The sequence below is a fragment of the Pogona vitticeps genome, chromosome 14, assembly GCF_051106095.1.
Source record: "Pogona vitticeps strain Pit_001003342236 chromosome 14, PviZW2.1, whole genome shotgun sequence".
Classification (NCBI taxonomy): Eukaryota; Metazoa; Chordata; class Lepidosauria; order Squamata; family Agamidae; genus Pogona; species Pogona vitticeps.
In genome coordinates, this window is record NC_135796.1 from 17,538,394 (window position 1) to 17,555,540 (window position 17,147).

Genomic DNA, 17,147 nt, shown 5'->3' on the forward strand with positions numbered 1-17,147 from the left:
GTTCTCCACAATCTGGCACCCCCCACCCACCCCTTCTTGGGTAAAAATGTTGTTACCTTGAGCTCTGTTAGCTAACTGGGGAGGATGCTAGGAGAAAGTCCAGAGGACCAGAGCTTCGGCTGCTATTCTCGGTGACTGCATGATGGGCTGGGGCTGATGGAAGCTGTAGTCCGCCACAGACAGCAGTACAGTTTGAAGAAAAGTTGGCCTCCTAGGATTTCAAACAGCTGCTCCCCGGCAAGTTCTGGTGACCTCCCCGGGGTTTGCTTACCAAAGAAACAAGCATATATCCCCAGAGCTGCTGCTTCCACCCACCCACGGCCACCACCACGTTTTCCTGGCATAATTTACAGCCAGCCATTCAACAGGCGCAGTTTCAAAATCCTGGCAAGATCCTCCATGCACCGAAGACTGCATCTTTAGGGGAGGGGGAAAAAAGGAGGGTGTCGTCATCCTGCAGAAAAGCACTGCCTGTTGAACTTCTGCCTGTCGTCTCTTGCAAGCACAGGCTCCCACCGTGATCAACACATTCTCTAATTGCTAACCCGATCAAAGGGGCGGTTTCGGGCGCCTTTCGCTTCGGCTGCCCCCTGGCGGCCACTCTCGGCTATAGCGCCCTCCCGCTCGCTCTCACTTCCTGCCTGGTTTCAGCAACCCATTTTGGGTGGAACAGGAAGAGTGTTTTTTTGCTGCTGCTGCTGCTTCTTTTTTTGCCATTTGCAAAATTGCTCAGCCTTCCTCGCTTGGGAAGGAGATTTTTCTTCCGATTTCCGTTGGATTGCTGCCCCCCCACCCCAAAAGATGCCGGTAAGAGGGAAGGGAAAGAGACCCGCGTTGCGTTTGGGTGTTGCAATTAATTCCCTTGCTAAAAATGGAATGCATTATTTTTTTTTAAGAGAAAAGGCAGGGAAGCTTGACTGTAGAGGCCGTGGAGCGGAGAAGGCAAGGGCTTGGCATGAATCTCCTGGTTTCCTAGCTGGGCTCGCAAGCGCCTTTTTCCAACAGCTAAAGCTTAGGATGATGACTTTTTTAAAAAACAAACAAGAAGGTGGGAAAGGCGGCCAGCCATGGTGGAAGAAAAGGGAACTTCCTTATTTGGCTGGAGAGCTGTGGAGCCCCAGAGGGTGCTTATTTGGACTACAACTCCCAGAAGCCTTCTCCCCTCGCTGTGCTGGCCGGGACCTCTGGGAGTTGCAGTCCAGAAACATCTGGGGAGACCCAAGGGTGGGCACCGCTGGTGGAGAGAGCTTTTTAAAACCCTGCTTTAGGATATACAGTGGTGCCTCGCTAGACGATGATAATCCGTTCCACTGAAATCGCTGTTTAGCGAAATCATTGTCTAGCGAAAAGCATTTCCCCATTAGGATGTATTGAAACCTGTTTAATGCATTCCAATGGGGAAGAATCGTCGTTGTCTAGCGAAGATCGGCCATAGGAAAGCCGCTTTGCGAACCGCCGATCAGCTGTTTAAATCGCTGTCTTGTGAAGCTTAGGTCCTGAAAACACCTGTCTGCGAGTGCAGAGGGAGCTGTCAAAATCGTCATCTAGCGAAAATCGGTTTGCGAAGCAGGGACCAAACATTGTCCAGCGAAATTCCCCCATAGGAATCACTGTTTTGCGAATCGCTATAGCGATCGCAAAAAGCGAATGTCTAGCGAAAAAACTGTCATGCAGGGTAACTGTCTAGCGAGGCACCCCTGTACTCAGAAGTGGTTTCTCCTTCTTCCGGGGGTGCCCTGGGACGGTGCCGCTGGCCCAAGGCCATCCAGGCTGGCTCATCTCTCCTGGGAGGCCCAGTGGGGGTTGGGATTCGAACCCGCCACCTCAGGCTTCGTAGCCAGAGACCTAACTCACTGGGCTGTCCAACCCGAGACCAAGATGGAGGCCTTCCGATCTGCAGCCTTGTCTCTGATCATATGTCCTTGAAAATGATTCAAAAAGTTTGGGGGAAATTATCTCGGATTACCATTCTGTTATAACTGTGCTCTTACCATGAGCAGCAGCCAGAGGACACTTAAGGGCATAATGACCTCTGAGCTTGAGGACACAGGAAGAGGGGAAAGGTATATCTTGGTTTGATTTATACCCCATCCTTTCTCACGGGAGCAACATAAAAATACGGTACAGTGGTGCCTCGCTTGACGATGTTAATTCATTCCAGCGAAATCACTGTAGAGCGAAAATGTCGTTAAGCAAAATAAAAAAGCCCATTGAAATGCATTGAAAACTGATTGCAAAAACATTGTCGTGAAGCGGATTCATCGTTATACGGGGTAATCGTTAAGCAGGGCACGACTGTATTAAAGTCAGATTCTGAGTATCTAAAAGACTAGATGACCTGTGTTTGATGGGGAACTACGGCGCACAGTAATGCAAACTAGCAGCTCCAGAAGACAAATAAAACACATGCTTATTCCCTGGTATGTTTCTAACTGATGGCTAAAAACAGCTGGGAGGAGAACCGAAGTCTCTAACGGAAGGGAGTTCTGAAACCAAGGGGCCACCACGGAGAAAGCCACGCCACGTGGGGTGAGCCTGGCTTCTGATAGTGAGACAACTGGAAACAGGAGAGGCTGCATTTTAAACTCTTTACAACTTTTGTTTGTAAAATAAATAAAGACCCTTCTTCTTTACAGGCCTATCATTCTACCTTGATGGACCCCGACACGAAGCTGATTGGGAACATGGCTTTGTTGCCTATTAAGAGTCAGTTTAAAGGGCCGGCTCCTCGGGAAAGTAAGTTTGCAACCCTGACTTTCTCAAAAGCCGTTTGGTGGCATCCTTCTGCATTTATTGATTTAAGCGGAAATGTGCTTGGCTTCACCCAGGTTAAAAAAGTCCAGCCCTTGCCACGGAAGTGCCGTGGGGGAATCAAACCCTCAACCTGAGCTGGGCTCAAGCAGAAGCATCCTGGAGTGATCCGGGAGCTATGAATGTTTTAAAAACCCTTATTTCCTTCCGTATTATTTGCTCACAGAACGTGCTTCTTCTTTCCTTGGCAGCAAAAGATATGGACATCATCGATGAAGCCATCTGCTACTTCAAAGCGAACGTCTTCTTCAAAAATTATGAAATCAAGGTAAATGTGGCACGGTCTGTTTTTCACCGTGGCTTCTGGTTTGCAGGAAGGAAACTGCGGAGTTCCAACCTGACACCTTCCAGATATATTGGATTACAAATTCCATCATCCCCACTTGGAGAGAACTAGGCGAGGGGAAAGTTGAGTTCAGCCCTTTCCAAACAGAGTCTCCCAGTGATGGGGAATTGTTGTACATGACCAGTGCACAGGTCTCTGTGGGTGGGTGCTGAACAAGTGAACTAGGGAATGCATATGGACGGGTGGGTTTAGGATGGAGAGCTTAAATTTCCCCTATGAACTGGTTTTATTTCTTTCGTTGCAATTAGAATGAGGCGGACAGGACGCTGATCTATGTGACGCTGTACATTTCAGAGTGCTTGAAGAAGCTGCAGAAGGTAAGAGCATTAAACCTTCAGCCTGGGACTCCAAATTATTGTTGATTTTTTTGCCCGTTTTTAACGTGGGGATGGTTTTCAGGGCATCCTTTCACTGCCTTCCATTGCTTCTAAAGCTCACGTTTCCTTTTTGCCTCCAGTGTAATTCCAAAGGCCAAGGAGAAAAAGAAATGTATACCTTAGGAATCACAAATTTCCCTATCCCCGGAGAGCCGGGATTCCCGCTGAATGCGCTCTACGCTAGACCTGCAAACAAACAGGAAGAAGGTAAGGGGTGTGTGTGTCTCGGTGAGGGCTGCAGACTTGAATCAATGGGTTCATTGACCAACACGCCATTTAAAAAAATGTTTTGTTGGGAAGCTAATCCTCAAGAAATATGCATAGAGTTGGAACCTTTCTTGTGGCGCATCTACACAAGCTGCTGCCACTGTCATTTCTCTGCAATGTCCATTTTCATTGCAAGCACCCCTTCCTTCTGTATTGCGTGCACATGATCTGATCTATATGGGTGTAAACATCCCTGTGGGTCTTGGGCTCATTCACTTTCACAAAAGGAGCAGCTGTGTGTGTGTAGAAGGACATGCAGCTCAGCTTAATAAAAATATAATAATCATGCCATCAAGTCAGTTCTAACTTACGGCAACACTTTTCAGGTAAAAATACTCTGAAATGCTTTCCTGTTCCTGTCTTCTGGGGTGCCCTGGGATTGTGCAGTTTACCCAAAGCTACCCAGGCTGGTCCAGTGGGGGGAATCGACCGCCCAACCTCTGGCTCTGCCAGAGACCTAAACCAGTAAGCTATCCAGCCAGCTCACAGCTCTGCTTCCTCCATCAGATTGGGCCGCAAAACGAGCCGTCTGGGTCTGACACTGATCGAAGTGTACTAAATGGGAGCAGTATCGTCCCAGTTCATTTGGAGTTCTGCCAGGCAGAGCATTGATTTATTCACTTTTCCCCAACAGAGGACATTCTCCCTATCATACAGGAAACTTTCTAAAGAAGGGAAGGGACACTGCCTCCTTAACCCTAGGGCCAGCTACCAAAATAAGACATAGGGCGTTTTTTAAAAAAGGCACTAGTAGAGAACAGAAGGGAAATAATTTAAAATTGTTTGGTTGGAGGCAGAGCTAAACTCCGGTCTCAGCCGACTGTGCTTCTTTCTTTTAAGAGGTGATGAGGGCGTACCTGCAGCAGTTGAGACAAGAAACCGGCCTCAGGCTTTGTGAAAAAGTCTTCGATCCCCAGAGTGACAAACCTAGCAAGGTAAGGGGTTGATCTCACCCTGGGGTTGGGGTGGGTTTAAAACTAATCGAGCTGCGGAAGTGCTTCCTTTATCTTCAGAATAAACAGGAGCATTTTCTAAGTTGTGTATTTGGCATTGGACAGCATACCTTGATAGCATGTCTCAGAGCTTGAACTGAGGAATGTAACAGCCTCTCTTGTTTCACAAAAAGAAATTGCTTCTTTAGTATGTGGTCTTTCTGTATATTCATGTAAATTTACGCTGAGATGGGGAAGATGTCTTTTTTGGACTACGATTCCCAGAATGCCCACTAGCTAGTATAAACTAATCAAAAATGCAACATTCTCAAGCTCTGGAAAATGAAAAAGGGACTCCCTGCCTGCTTGGTTGATTTTCTATATTTTGTTTTTCCTTTTGCCTTCTAGTGGTGGACCTGTTTTGTGAAGCGACAGTTCATGAACAAGAGCCTGTCAGGCCCGGGGCAGTGAAGAAAAGAAGAGGATAGTTTGTCGAAGCACTTTGGTGCCAGATGTATAAAATTTTGCCTCTGTTTTAATATAAGTTTTGTATTGAAAGAAAAAATTGTGTTTCTGTGGGAAAAACGCCTCCAATGGAAGGAAAGGTGGAGCTTAAAATCATGTGTAAACCTTGTTGAGCTGGAGCTCAGCAAGGAGAGTGGATGAAGAAAATAAAAAATGGTTTCTAACATTGTTTCGTCTCTACTTCCCTCTGACAGCTGTTCTGTCCCGCTCATAATCTAAGAGGCGTCTAAAAATGCATCTAAACTAAGAACGGTTGGAGCAGTTGGCAACCACCTGCTTTTAGCTTCGTGGAAGCACAACAGCTTGTCTATCCCTACTTTGCGACTGACGATGTTTTACTTCCTACTGTTAGGAAGTATCCTGGAGACCCTCTGAAGCAAACTGGGGGCTCCCTTAATGAGAAAATCTGTGATAGCAAAGGAGCTTTCCTAGGAGAGAAAAATTACCCCATGAGAGAGGTAATCTTCCATGTGGGAAAGTTCCCACTCGATCCACCGGGACCCCAACGGCCAGGGCCCATGCAACCAGTGTTACAGGCTTCGGGAAACCTCAAAGTGCTCACAAGCAACAGGCGGGCAGTTTTTTGAAAAGACAAGGTCTCAAGATGTCTTGAATTTGCAATCAATCAATCAATCAATCAATCAATCAATCAATAAAAAAGACTGCAGTCACTGCCTTTTAAAGAGATGCAAAACATGTCAAACTGCACACCGCAGGGATTCTGGGTCCACTTCCTATTTCGCCATGTGTGGCTACTCAGGATTGCACCCCATTCAATGCAATGAGATTTACTCTCAAGCCACTTACAATGCAGAATTGCAACCTTAACATGCATGGTTTAACAACGTTCAGGGCTAAGAGGCTGAAGAGCAATCCATGCACAACACCCCAAACCCGAGAATATTCCAGTCTTTATGAGACCTTCGGGTAGTGTGGGCGGCATATAAGTTAAATAAATAAAATCCATGCTGTCAGCTGGCAAGACTTCTTAAAAAGAGGCACCGGGAGCTTACTGCGCATGCTCAGGTCTCCCTCCCTTCTCCAGGGTCCTCTTGTCACCTCGTCGTGCGTACACCAGTGCCTAATTTTTTAAAAACACAAACCTTTCTAAGGACTTGACACCGTTTTGAAAAATCAAAACCTGAGGTAGAATAATTTTCTCTCAGGAAAATAATATTTTCCTCAATGGAAAAAAGAAGAGAGAGAAAAAAACGAAAACAAAAGACAGGCAGCGCTCAGGACGGCCCCGTTCGGGCGGCGCTCCCGCCCTGCCATCATGGCCGCTTTCACGGCGAGGACCCCTCCGAGGGCCGCCATTTTAGGTTGCCCTGGGAGGCCGGAGGGGCGCTCTCCACGGTGCCTGAACGGACAGCCGTCGCCTTCCTGAGCCTGCCTCCTTCCGCCGCCATGAGCGTGGTGGATCATGTGCGGGAGATGGCGGCCGCCGGGCTCCACTCCAACGTGCGGCTCCTCAGCGGGCTCCTCCTCACCATGAGCGGCAACAACCCGTGAGTGGGGCGGGCAGGCGGGGGGGGGAGAGAAAGAGTCGGGACTCCGTGCCTTCCCAAGAGGCTTCCGAGAGAGGCTTCCAACTTATGACGTGTCAAGGCTTTCACAAGTAGAACCCCCGTGTTCGCGGGTGGCCGGTTCCAAGTCCCCACGCGGATGCTGAAAACCGCGGATTAGAGCGAACGCTGTTTGACTCGCTACGGCTAGACCCCTAGCTTGGTCTCTGGCTCCCTCTAGTGGCCAGTTCTGGTAACTTCAGCTTTAGAAATAGAATTGTTCTTCTTTTCCTATTTGTAATACAGTATTTTCATAAGTGACTCAGCTTCTTTCTCCTTGTTTGTTACCCACCCCTTGCCAGTTTAACAATCACAACAATCCTGCGGGGTAGGCTCCTTCGGAAGGGTGGATTGACCTGAAGGAACACCTATGAGTTTTTAATGTTTACTTGCTTTGAATTATTCAATTAGCGTACAGTTTAATTAGTTTTTATATGTATATTTAACTTAATTGTGCTTTTGGTTCCTAATCATTTTAATACTGTGAGACTCCTTCCCTTATTGGGACAAAAACAGCCTATCAAACCAACCAACCAACCAACCAACCAATGATGAAGCCTCACTTGCAGTGGGGATTTGAACAAGTACGCCCCCCCCAAAGCCTAGATCTTCCTTTTCATCATTTAACACCAGCTTTGACAAGCAGAAAACATGTTGCGTGGCCAGTTACTGCTTGTATGAAAGTCTTCTTTTGTGTACTTTAAATAGAATGATCATAGATGGTACTTTAAGAAAAAAAATCTCTCTGCTTCCAGCCCCATTTTCACACCTGCATCTTTTAAATTTTTGTTGTGACGAGCATGCAATTTGTGCATTTAATGCAACGGACTTTTAGTGTGCTTCTGCTACAGTCAATTTAGTCCGCTCCCTGAATGCAACGCATGTTTCATAAACATCTGCAGAATTGTGTGGCATGTTTTTGAAAAGTCTTATGGCAACTTTAGAGGCCGACGGGTCGTAAGTTTCTAATGAAGCCAACATTAGCCCCAAGTGATGAATTCATTGTCAGTGTCGGCCGAAACCAGGGCTGTGTTGCAGCCGGCTAAAGTTTGTTCGCTTTGTGTTTCCTGCAGTGAGCTGTTTTCCCCATCACAGAAGTATCAGCTGCTTGTGTATCACGCAGATTCTCTCTTCCACGACAAGGAATACAGAAATGCCGTCAGTAAGTATACAATGGCTTTGCAGCAGAAGAAAGCGCTGAGTAAAACGTCAAAAGTGAGGCCGTCGACGGGGAATGCAACATCTACTCCTCAGAGCCAGGTACTCGTAGTTAAAACACTGCTTAGCATCTCCTCTGTCGGCATTGGGTGGTTGGTTATCTTTGCCGGAGGAGATTTCCATTCAGATTGGTTTATAGTCTTCTTTTATTTTACAACTGTAATGGGAAATTTCAGCATTTTATCACTACACACACACACCCAAGATCTGCAAAGCAGAGGCGGGTGCAAAAAATAATACAGTTGGAATTGCAGTTCGTAATCCTTCCACATTCTTGATTCCCCCATGGTTTCCCGATTCATTCAAATGTGAAACCTTTGGTTAAAAAGTTCATCTTTCTCCATGTTGCAAGAGGTGCAAAACTTTTAAGACGTCATCTCCGTTGTATTTCTAGTGCCTGCCTTCCGAAATAGAAGTGAAATACAAAATGGCCGAGTGTTATACTATGTTGAAGCAGGACAAAGATGCCATCGCTATACTTGATGGGATCCCATCCAGACAAAGAACCCCAAAAGTGAGTTATTCCTAATGGGGCATGGGGGGGGGGGAGAGACAAATTTCTCAGAACCCTTTGAGATTGGGTGCATGCAAGCTATAGAAATTCTCTCAAGGAATTGGTTGCAAAATGTATGCCACAAATCTCCAGCCGTTTAAATAAAACCGAAAGCAACTTGCTTAAACATTGCAAGCCCATAGGGTTGTACAGGGCTATGTGAGGTAAACAAACGCAAGGCCCTTACGACAGTGTGCTGTGTTATGGCAAAGCTGGCTACTTTAAACCCGTGTGCACTTCGTAGCATTTTTTTTTACAGGCAGGCATACATCGTCGTCTTTAATTAATATAGATGCTCTCTCTTGTATTTGTGTGGGTTACAGATTAACATGATGCTGGCAAACTTATACAAAAAGGCTGGCCAGGAGCGTTCCTCTGTGACAAGTTACAAAGAAGTTCTGAGGCAGTGCCCGCTTGCCCTGGATGCCATCCTCGGTAACTATTTCCCCTTCCTAATTAAGATGGTCGATGAAATGCTTCCGAAGTCACACTCTTGCTTGCCAGAAAAGGTGTACACAGTAAACACGGAGGTTTCCAGCAAAGGAGGTTATAGAATGTGGATTATTAATGGAGTGCACTCAGTCTGTTGCCAGCTCATGAGCAGAGACTGTGAAGGGGTTATGATGATGGCTGCATGTATTGTGCCTCAGGGCACAGGGAGGCCGGAGCAATGCTGTTCCAATTTTCTTCCGTACCCAAGAGAGAAAGGACCGCGGGTGCGGGTTGCAGGATCCCTAGAATCCATTAGCTGCCGTTTCTACTCAATAGTTTCCTCTAGGTTATTTATTGTGGCACAATTGTGATCGTCGCCTAAATGTCTCATTTAGGTTTGTTGTCGCTCTCGGTGAAAGGTGCCGAAGTGGCCTCCATGACTATGAATGTGATCCAGAGTATCCCCAACTTGGACTGGCTTTCGGTGTGGATCAAAGCGTACGCTTTTGTGCACACGGGGGATAACACCAGAGCCATCAACACCATCTGGTAAGAATTCCTGGGCAAACCAGGAAACTTTCTTGAAGGATGGCTTTGCCCAGTGTCCTATACTGTGTGGTGCAGAAGACTTTTTTCCTATTTGATGCAAAGCCAGATGTCGTACTGAATTTTTATTTATGTCTTTAACCGTTTTGGAATTTAAATTCCGTATATGTGTCGTTCTCCCCCCCCCCCCGCTCGAGTTCAGATACAGCTTGTTTTATGTAGGTGTTTTCCAGCCACTCATCACACCGTACTGCTTTTATTTAGGATTGGCGTGTCCATTTATACTCCTTGCATTTTCAAGTTGACCTAAAACCAGATTTATGTTGGGAATCTTCTTGTGGCAAAACAGCTGAAAAGCCTCCCTGTGCCAAAAGATCATGTGCATCAATGCATGGCTTCTGAGCAAAAGAAAAGACCATCTGAGATTGAACTGTGTTTTCTTTTTGTTTTGCAAAAAAAAGCAGAATATAAAATAAATATAAATGACAGTGTCATTAAGATTCTGAAATATGGCTTTTAAATTGCTGTCGCTTTGGTGTAGCTCTTATTTTTCAGTGTTTTTTCTTCTCTTGATAGTTCCCTGGAGAAAAAATCACTACTCAGAGACAACGTGGATATCCTGGGAAGCTTAGCCGATTTGTATTTCAGAGCCGGCGACAATAAAAATGCAATCCTAAAATTTGAACAAGCACAAATGTTGGATCCATATTTAATAAAAGGTGTGTTTCCGTGAACAGGGAGATTTGGTGTCATCCTTTGTAGTTCTTTGTTCAATTTACAAGGCAGTTCCACCTATGCCTATTCGGAAATACATCCTGTTGAATTTGAAGGACATATGACCAACCACATATGAATAAACTGCATTTAATGGAACCAGAAATCCCACTGAGGTTTTTAATGGTTGTTCTGTAATGACATTGAAGTTAAAATTAGTACAGACTAGGCAGCTAATTGAAATATTTTTCTGATTGGTTTCTAAATCTAAGAGAATAGATTTATCCTGTCATCTTCTTGAGCCTTAGGACAATTGTGTTTGTCTTAGTCATAATGCTGTTTTGATTGTCAAACTCTTTTTTTTAGGAATGGATGTGTATGGTTACTTGTTAGCCCGTGAAGGTCGTCTGGAGGATGTGGAGAACCTCGGTTGCCGGCTGTTCAACATTTCTGATCAACATGCAGAGCCTTGGGTGGTATCCGGGTAACAGACCATTCCTTGCTGTTTTTTTATTATTATTATTATTATTATTATTATTATTATTATTATTATTATTATTATTATTATTATTATTATTATTATTATTATTATTATTATTATTATTATTATTATTATTATTATTATTATTCCAGTGAACCATCTTAAGACCAAATCTTTTCATGAGGTTGACTTTGCTCAAGGACCCATTAAGCACATCAAGCCATTATTTGCTAATTGCTCTTCTGGTTATCTTGTGTTAAAGACTAATGGCATCGTGTCAAGCAGCAAAATACCGATTCATCTGAAATTGCTGCATCCGTTGAACCATGTGGGAACCTGCCCGAGGCTTTACGTGATAGATTCCAGGGGTCTTTGCCATTGACATGGCACCTTTTGCTGCTCTTGAAATGCTTAAGAGCTGTTGGCTCTAAAAATATCCATGCACTTCAAAACCAAACTGCTTGAGATACAATCCTGCTTCTGAGGCTTTTGTGAACAGCCACTTACAAACTTTGTTATTCTGTATTCTCAATGACACTGCTTCTGGCTGTTAACTCCTGAAAACTGGAGAAGTCCTTAAAGTCTCCCGATACAAAAGCAATTGTTAACTGAAAAAGCTGGGGTAGGCTAAAGTAGAAATAGGCTTGGGTGATTAAGTGGTTTCATCATTTTGGAGTCATTTGCTGGAAAACCGGTAAGACTTCACAGTGGTAGAATCGATTATCCTAATGGCGAAAGACTTTGTGGATCTTAATAGGGGGAATGTAGTCTCTTATTCAGCAGACTGTACTGTGAAAAGTAGTGACAATGGGAGGGAGAGGGTAGAAATTGGGCCTCTCCTGGGAATAGAGGGTGCTGTAATGGAGGAACTCGGAGACTGTTGTCTGAGGATGGAAGAGGCTGAGTGTATTAACTACGGTTCCCGCCTCTCCGCAGGTGCCATAGCTTCTACAGCAAGCGCTACTCCCGGGCCTTGTATTTGGGGGCCAAAGCCATTCAGCTGAACAGCAACAGCGTGCAGGCGTTGCTGCTGAAAGGCGCGGCTCTTCGCAACATGGGGAGAGTCCAGGAGGCCATCATCCACTTCCGCGAAGCCATACGGCTCGCCCCTTGCAGGCTGGACTGCTACGAAGGCAAGTGAAGGCGACAGGCGTCTTGTACGGTAGGACCCCGGTATCCACGGGGGATCAGATCCAAGCCCACCACCACCACCACGGAGGCTGGAAAACACGAATTATAAGGAATACTATTTTAATAGCTAAGACTATATTGTAGTGTTCATGGTCTCTGGCTCTCTGTAGTGGCCAGTCATGGTAATGTCCACTTTAGAAATACAGGTTTCTAGGATTTTTCATTTAATATTTGCAGACTATGGGTAAGTGAATCGGCACATCCTGATCCCGTGGATAAGGGGGTCCTACTGTAATGTTAAATGTAATATGGTGGTCAGTGTGTTGATGTATGATTTGGAGAACCAGCTTTTAAGTCCCCATTGAATATGCTCCCTTGAGCTCACTGAAGAAAAAGCAGGATATGAAATAAAATTAGTCAACAACAGGGGAAATACACACTGGCAGGTTGTCTTTCTGATATACTAGGGTCCTTGAACTTTTAAATGGATCGGCCTAGTATGCTGATTTCTTTGATCACGGCCAGGGTGAAAGGCAGCTAAACAGTTATGAATAAGAATATTGTTGACCTCTGTGACTTCTTTGCCCCTCAGGCCTCATTGAATGCTACCTGGCGTCTAACGGTCTCCGCGAAGCCACCGTGATGGCTAACAATGTGTACAAAACCCTGGGAGCCAACGCGCAGACTCTGACTCTCTTGGCCACGGTTTGCCTGGAAGACCCTGTTGCTCAGGAGAAGGCCAAGACGTTGCTGGACAAAGCGCTGACCCAGCGCCCCGATTACATCAAAGCGGTGGTGAAAAAGGCCGAGCTGCTCAGTAAGTCAGCTTCTTTCCCCTCTCGGGCTTTGAGACACTTCGATTTGCCCCTCCAAACCAAGTCACTCTTCTCCAGTCTTGAAGGCGGCCATTCCTTCCCGAATCTCTTCAACCTCTAGCTATGTTTTCATGTCTAGCGTCTGTATTTTTCATTTCTGGAGCGGCCAGGCCTTTCATGTGCTTGGCTTTATTTTACGGAATAATTTGCCGTTCAACTGAAAAAGCATTTCTTTTCATACAGGGAAACAATTCTTCTGATTAAGCACCCTCTTTGTCTTTCTTTAGGGGACACTAATGCATTAATTTGCACACGAATCCATAATATTCTCCCTATGGGTGTGTGTGACCGACTCTTAACTGCTCAAGCGCAGTTCAGACTCATTATACTCGTATACACAACCCTGACATCTGCAGGGGGGAAAGACTATTTTTTTCATATGTTTTGATAAACAGCTATAAATATTTCAAGACTCATGCTATTAAACGCCTAAGATTTCTTCAACGGCGTGGTCGCTCCACTCTAAATAGGCGTAAATCTGTGTCCGCAGGCCGAGAACAGAAATATGACGATGGCATTGCTTTGCTGAGGAACGCCCTGGCGAACCAGAGTGATTGCATTCTGCATCGAATGTTGGGGGATTTCCTTGTTGCTGTTAATGAGTATCAAGAAGCCATGGACCAGTATAGCATTGCTTTAAGGTAAACTTCTGGAAATATTGCCATAGGATGAGCATTATGACCCGTCTTTCTCAGAAGAAGGTTGATAAGAACCTTCAAGGGCTTATGGGCCGCACCCTCTGTGTTCTCCCCTTGTGTCCCCTTCCAGTAGCTGCGGGCACTTGTGGCTGTAGTCACATTGTCTCATATGTCTGCAGAAGTTTGGTATACTCCTAAAAGATTTTAAAATTCTGGTTTTGAGTCTATTTGGTCACCCCCTGGGTTTGCTGTTGCCGACCTGTATTTAACCGAGGAAGTACAGCTAGCTAGGATATAATCTCACTGTCTAAAGAAGGTTAATTTGGAAATAGATCAGTGGACAGTTGGCAGTGATCCTCATGTCTGGTCTGTTACTTTTTGAAGAAGAGGTGGATGAAATCCAGCGTCCGTTCCCCGCCTCCCCCAGTAGAGTCCTCAGAATGGCAAATCATGTCCCCAGATGTCATGACGGGCAGGGCTCACCGTCATCTAGATCACTGGTTCTTAACCTTGGGTTACTCAGGAGTTTTGGACTGCAACTCCCAGAAGCCTTCACCACCAGCTGTCCTGACTGGGGTTTCCGGGAGTTGCAGTTCAAAAGCATCCGAGTAACAAAGGTTAAGAACCACTGATCTAGATGTAATTTCACCCTCCAGACCTGCTTTTGGCCAGAAAGACAAGTTCAGTTGTACCATTTTTTCTTCTGACAAATATCGTCTGCTTTTCAAGCAGCCAAGTTGGGTTCAAGTGAGATTTAAGCTGTGTTATAGGGATTGAATAGGCAGGCTTACGTTGCCTGACCACTGAGCTGTCTACTGCCTTATCTCTTGCATCCTGCTTTGTTCAGTGGCTGGTACTTCATCCCTGTAAAAAGTCGGAAGGTCTATGGAATTTTGCCCGCTTTAGTGCCAAACCATAAAAAGGATCCCTGTAAGAGTGTGGACTGGTTATTCATAAATCACAACCATTGCGGAGTGTATAGGATTGTTCACCCTGCAGAGAGAAGCAGTGGCTCCGTAAATTGGAACAAGAGCGTGGAAATCAGAAAACTAAACCTGGAAAAGAGCATAAATCAATCTGACTTAGTCTTTCAACTGCTTCTTGGTGGTTTTTTTTGTTCCGTTTCCCTCCCCCCCCCCCCTTAGTTTGGATCCCAACGATCAGAAGTCGCTGGAGGGAATGCAGAAAATGGAAAAAGAGGAAAGCCCCACAGATGCTACTCAAGAGGAAGATGTGGACGACATGGAAGGGAGCGGAGAAGAGGGGGATCTCGAAGGCAGCGACAGCGAGGCCGCCCAGTGGGCGGATCAAGAGCAGTGGTTTGGCATGCAGTGACGAGACGGGCTGGGAAGTCAAGTGTTGAAAGGGTGACCCAAGAAGACATCATGCCCAGGGGAATGTGTGCTCTTGAAAGAGCCAAGCCGAGTCATATCCGAATGAATGATGGGGGAGCGTAGGTGGCAAATACCTGCCTTGTTTCTAGTTTATGGCCCTTATTAAATGTGAAGGCTGAGCAACCTGAGTGGTTCGACGGGGAGGCCTTGATATATCAAGCTGGGATTTTGAATTATTATTTCTTAAATTAGAAGCTTTAAAGCACATAAAACCGTTCCTCAAACATGTGTTAATGAGGGAAATGATGTTGGAATTGTGCGGCAAGCTAATTACGCTGGATCTCCTGTGGTGGATAAAGGTAGCCTGCTCTCACATTCTTTTATGAAGGAAAGCTCTGTGCACAAAAGCCTTTACAGTGTCTTGGGATGCTTAGACTCCTCCGGAAACCTGTAGGAGTCTCGCAGAAGGCCAGGAAATTTCCTTCCAGGCTGTTCTCTAGCCTCTTCTGCTTATGGGTAGGCCATTTCACAGGCCTGCTAGAAAGCAGAAGGATGCCACATAGAGGTGTGAAGGAGTTGAAGGAATCCCAGTGGTTTGTGCATTCGCCACTAAGACGTGCCAAAATCCCTGTTACCGATACCGGAAGAACTGAATGGGACAACGTTGAGGAGAGTAAGCCAATAAAAGGCTATTGAAGCTGTTTCTTTCCAGGTAATAGCAATCAACAATAACAAAACTCCAGAACTTCCTACATACCCTCACTATTAGAAACATACATTTTGTGTTCCACTCTGTGATTTGACGGCATCGGATGATTCCCTCAAGGCCCAGTGGAACCCTTTCTGTGAAGTGCAGTCTTCAATTTACTTTTTTTAAAGTGCTGCTTTATAAAAGAACAGGCCATGTTCCTCTGTCTTTATCTACACGCTCCCTCTTAGAGCCTCTTTGGGCTCACCAAATCGGGATTTTAAAAAATAATTGTTATTCTTTTGGCATGCGAGACTAAGAGGTGGGGTGTAGAAGATTTATATATACTTGTCTTGCTGTCGGTCTGCAGGAAAGTGGAAGTGGCAGAAACTACCCTTTTCTCAGCCCAGCTAAGACGGGAGTACATTGAAAAGAGCTTAACCATCGTGCTCCCCAAGCTTCTCCCAGAACAATTGTGGATGTCGTTTTGGGATGGGGGACTGAGTTTGCTTTGTTTCTTCTACTTTTAGAAGCCAAAACAATGTACAGGTAACACAGTGATGAGATGAGAAACCACAGCAAACTTTTGTTGAACAGAACCCCCCGAAATTGCTGAAATAAACTCTGTCGTACAAGGAAGATTTGAAAATTATGGCTGAAACAAGCCTCAGTGTAAATTTGCCACAGAGATGGGGGGCAAACGGTAGGTAGGGAAATAACGAATACACTGCCAGGCCATTACTACCGAGTCGCAACTAACAAAAACTAGAAGTTGTGATGGGTTTTACAGGCATAAGAAGTTTCCTTTGGGAAACACAGAAACGAAGTGGTTTGTACCAGTCCAGTAGTTGAAGTTCTTGTGAATTATTAGAGCTGTAAAAAAGGACTACAAAACCTTTATGGGCTGTACAAGGCACTTAGAAACCAAGAAGAGGTTTGGTAGATTCTTGGGCACCAGGTTTTGCTTTCTCTTTGAATGAAAGAGACTCCATGCTAATTCCCAAACTGAAACGGGAAAGGGGCTGCTGGAAATACCATCTCTAGCTTCACCAAATTAGGTTTGTAGTTCTCTCTTTCTTTGTATTGGCCCTGGAACGGAGCCCTGAAGATGCTTAATGTTGTTGTTTTTAAATAAAAATAAAAGTGACTTGCCTAAACAAATTTGTAGACGTAAGTGAATGTGAATTTCAGTTTATTTTCCTAGCTGCGATGCCACACCGACTCTTACAGTTGCTACGGGGTGAAACCGTGTGTATAAAGGAGGATAAGCGTTCTTAATGACACCACCTGAATTCAACCGCTTTTTAATAGCTATTTAATGCTCACAAGGAGGACATCTCCTTGCAATCTCCATAAAATCCCCTGGTAACAAAGAAAGAAAACAGCCTGCTTCAATGATCCTGCAGCTTAAAATTGTGGGGGGTGGGGGGGTGGGAATAGTGAAATACCTTTCCAGGATGACAGCCTTTGCGTCCAAAATAGAGGAAAGAGACCAGGAGGTTGATGGTCATGTCCCATCACATAGGAAAGGAGAGAGACGGGGGGAAAAGCTGACTCGGTAGTGGGACGATTTAAAGAGATCTTGAGGAAAGATGGACGCCTAGCGATGACAAAAAATATGTCAAACTTGAAAGAAGGTAAAAGGCTGAGTTGTCAACAGCACAACCCTGTTCCATTACTTACACTGCTGAGAATCTGCTTTTGGGATAAATTT

General features: G+C 45.3%; 3 protein-coding genes across 4 annotated transcripts in view; all 3 read left to right on the forward strand.

Moving 5' to 3' along the window:
* The window catches only part of GPN3 (GPN-loop GTPase 3), a 184,093-nt gene that overhangs the window by 5,542 nt on the left and 161,404 nt on the right, over positions 1 to 17,147 (forward strand). The gene's annotated exons all lie outside the window — the stretch shown is intronic.
* On the forward strand, positions 477 to 5,422 carry ARPC3 (actin related protein 2/3 complex subunit 3). The gene is made up of 7 exons (XM_020802774.3): positions 477 to 807; positions 2,637 to 2,736; positions 3,003 to 3,079; positions 3,406 to 3,474; positions 3,615 to 3,741; positions 4,642 to 4,736; positions 5,142 to 5,422. Exons 1-7 carry the CDS (start codon positions 802 to 804, stop codon positions 5,202 to 5,204), a joined length of 537 nt encoding a protein of 178 aa, XP_020658433.1. The 5' UTR covers positions 477 to 801; the 3' UTR covers positions 5,205 to 5,422.
* ANAPC7 (anaphase promoting complex subunit 7) lies at positions 6,514 to 16,594 on the forward strand. 2 transcript variants are annotated; one of them, XM_020802676.3, is made up of 11 exons: positions 6,514 to 6,766; positions 7,897 to 8,083; positions 8,436 to 8,555; positions 8,918 to 9,029; positions 9,422 to 9,575; positions 10,149 to 10,291; positions 10,653 to 10,770; positions 11,704 to 11,900; positions 12,491 to 12,715; positions 13,264 to 13,414; positions 14,557 to 16,594. In XM_020802676.3, exons 1-11 carry the CDS (start codon positions 6,666 to 6,668, stop codon positions 14,744 to 14,746), a joined length of 1,698 nt encoding a protein of 565 aa, XP_020658335.1. In that variant the 5' UTR covers positions 6,514 to 6,665; the 3' UTR covers positions 14,747 to 16,594. The 2 variants fall into 2 exon arrangements, with proteins under 2 accessions (XP_020658335.1, XP_020658336.1); XM_020802677.3 differs by having other exon boundaries at positions 6,626 to 6,766; positions 7,897 to 7,985.

Excerpts from the sequence above, each read along its gene's own strand:
- ARPC3 (XM_020802774.3), top strand. Across the intron at positions 3,080-3,405 it reads TCAAAAATTATGAAATCAAG|AATGAGGCGGACAGGACGCT; the intron begins GTAAATGTGGCA and ends CGTTGCAATTAG. Across the intron at positions 3,475-3,614 it reads GCTTGAAGAAGCTGCAGAAG|TGTAATTCCAAAGGCCAAGG; the intron begins GTAAGAGCATTA and ends TTTTGCCTCCAG.
- ANAPC7 (XM_020802676.3), top strand. The coding sequence starts at position 6,666 with ATGAGCGTGGTGGATCATGTGCGGGAGATGGCGGCCGCCGGGCTCCAC. Across the intron at positions 9,576-10,148 it reads AGAGCCATCAACACCATCTG|TTCCCTGGAGAAAAAATCAC; the intron begins GTAAGAATTCCT and ends TTCTCTTGATAG. Across the intron at positions 13,415-14,556 it reads CAGTATAGCATTGCTTTAAG|TTTGGATCCCAACGATCAGA; the intron begins GTAAACTTCTGG and ends CCCCCCCCTTAG.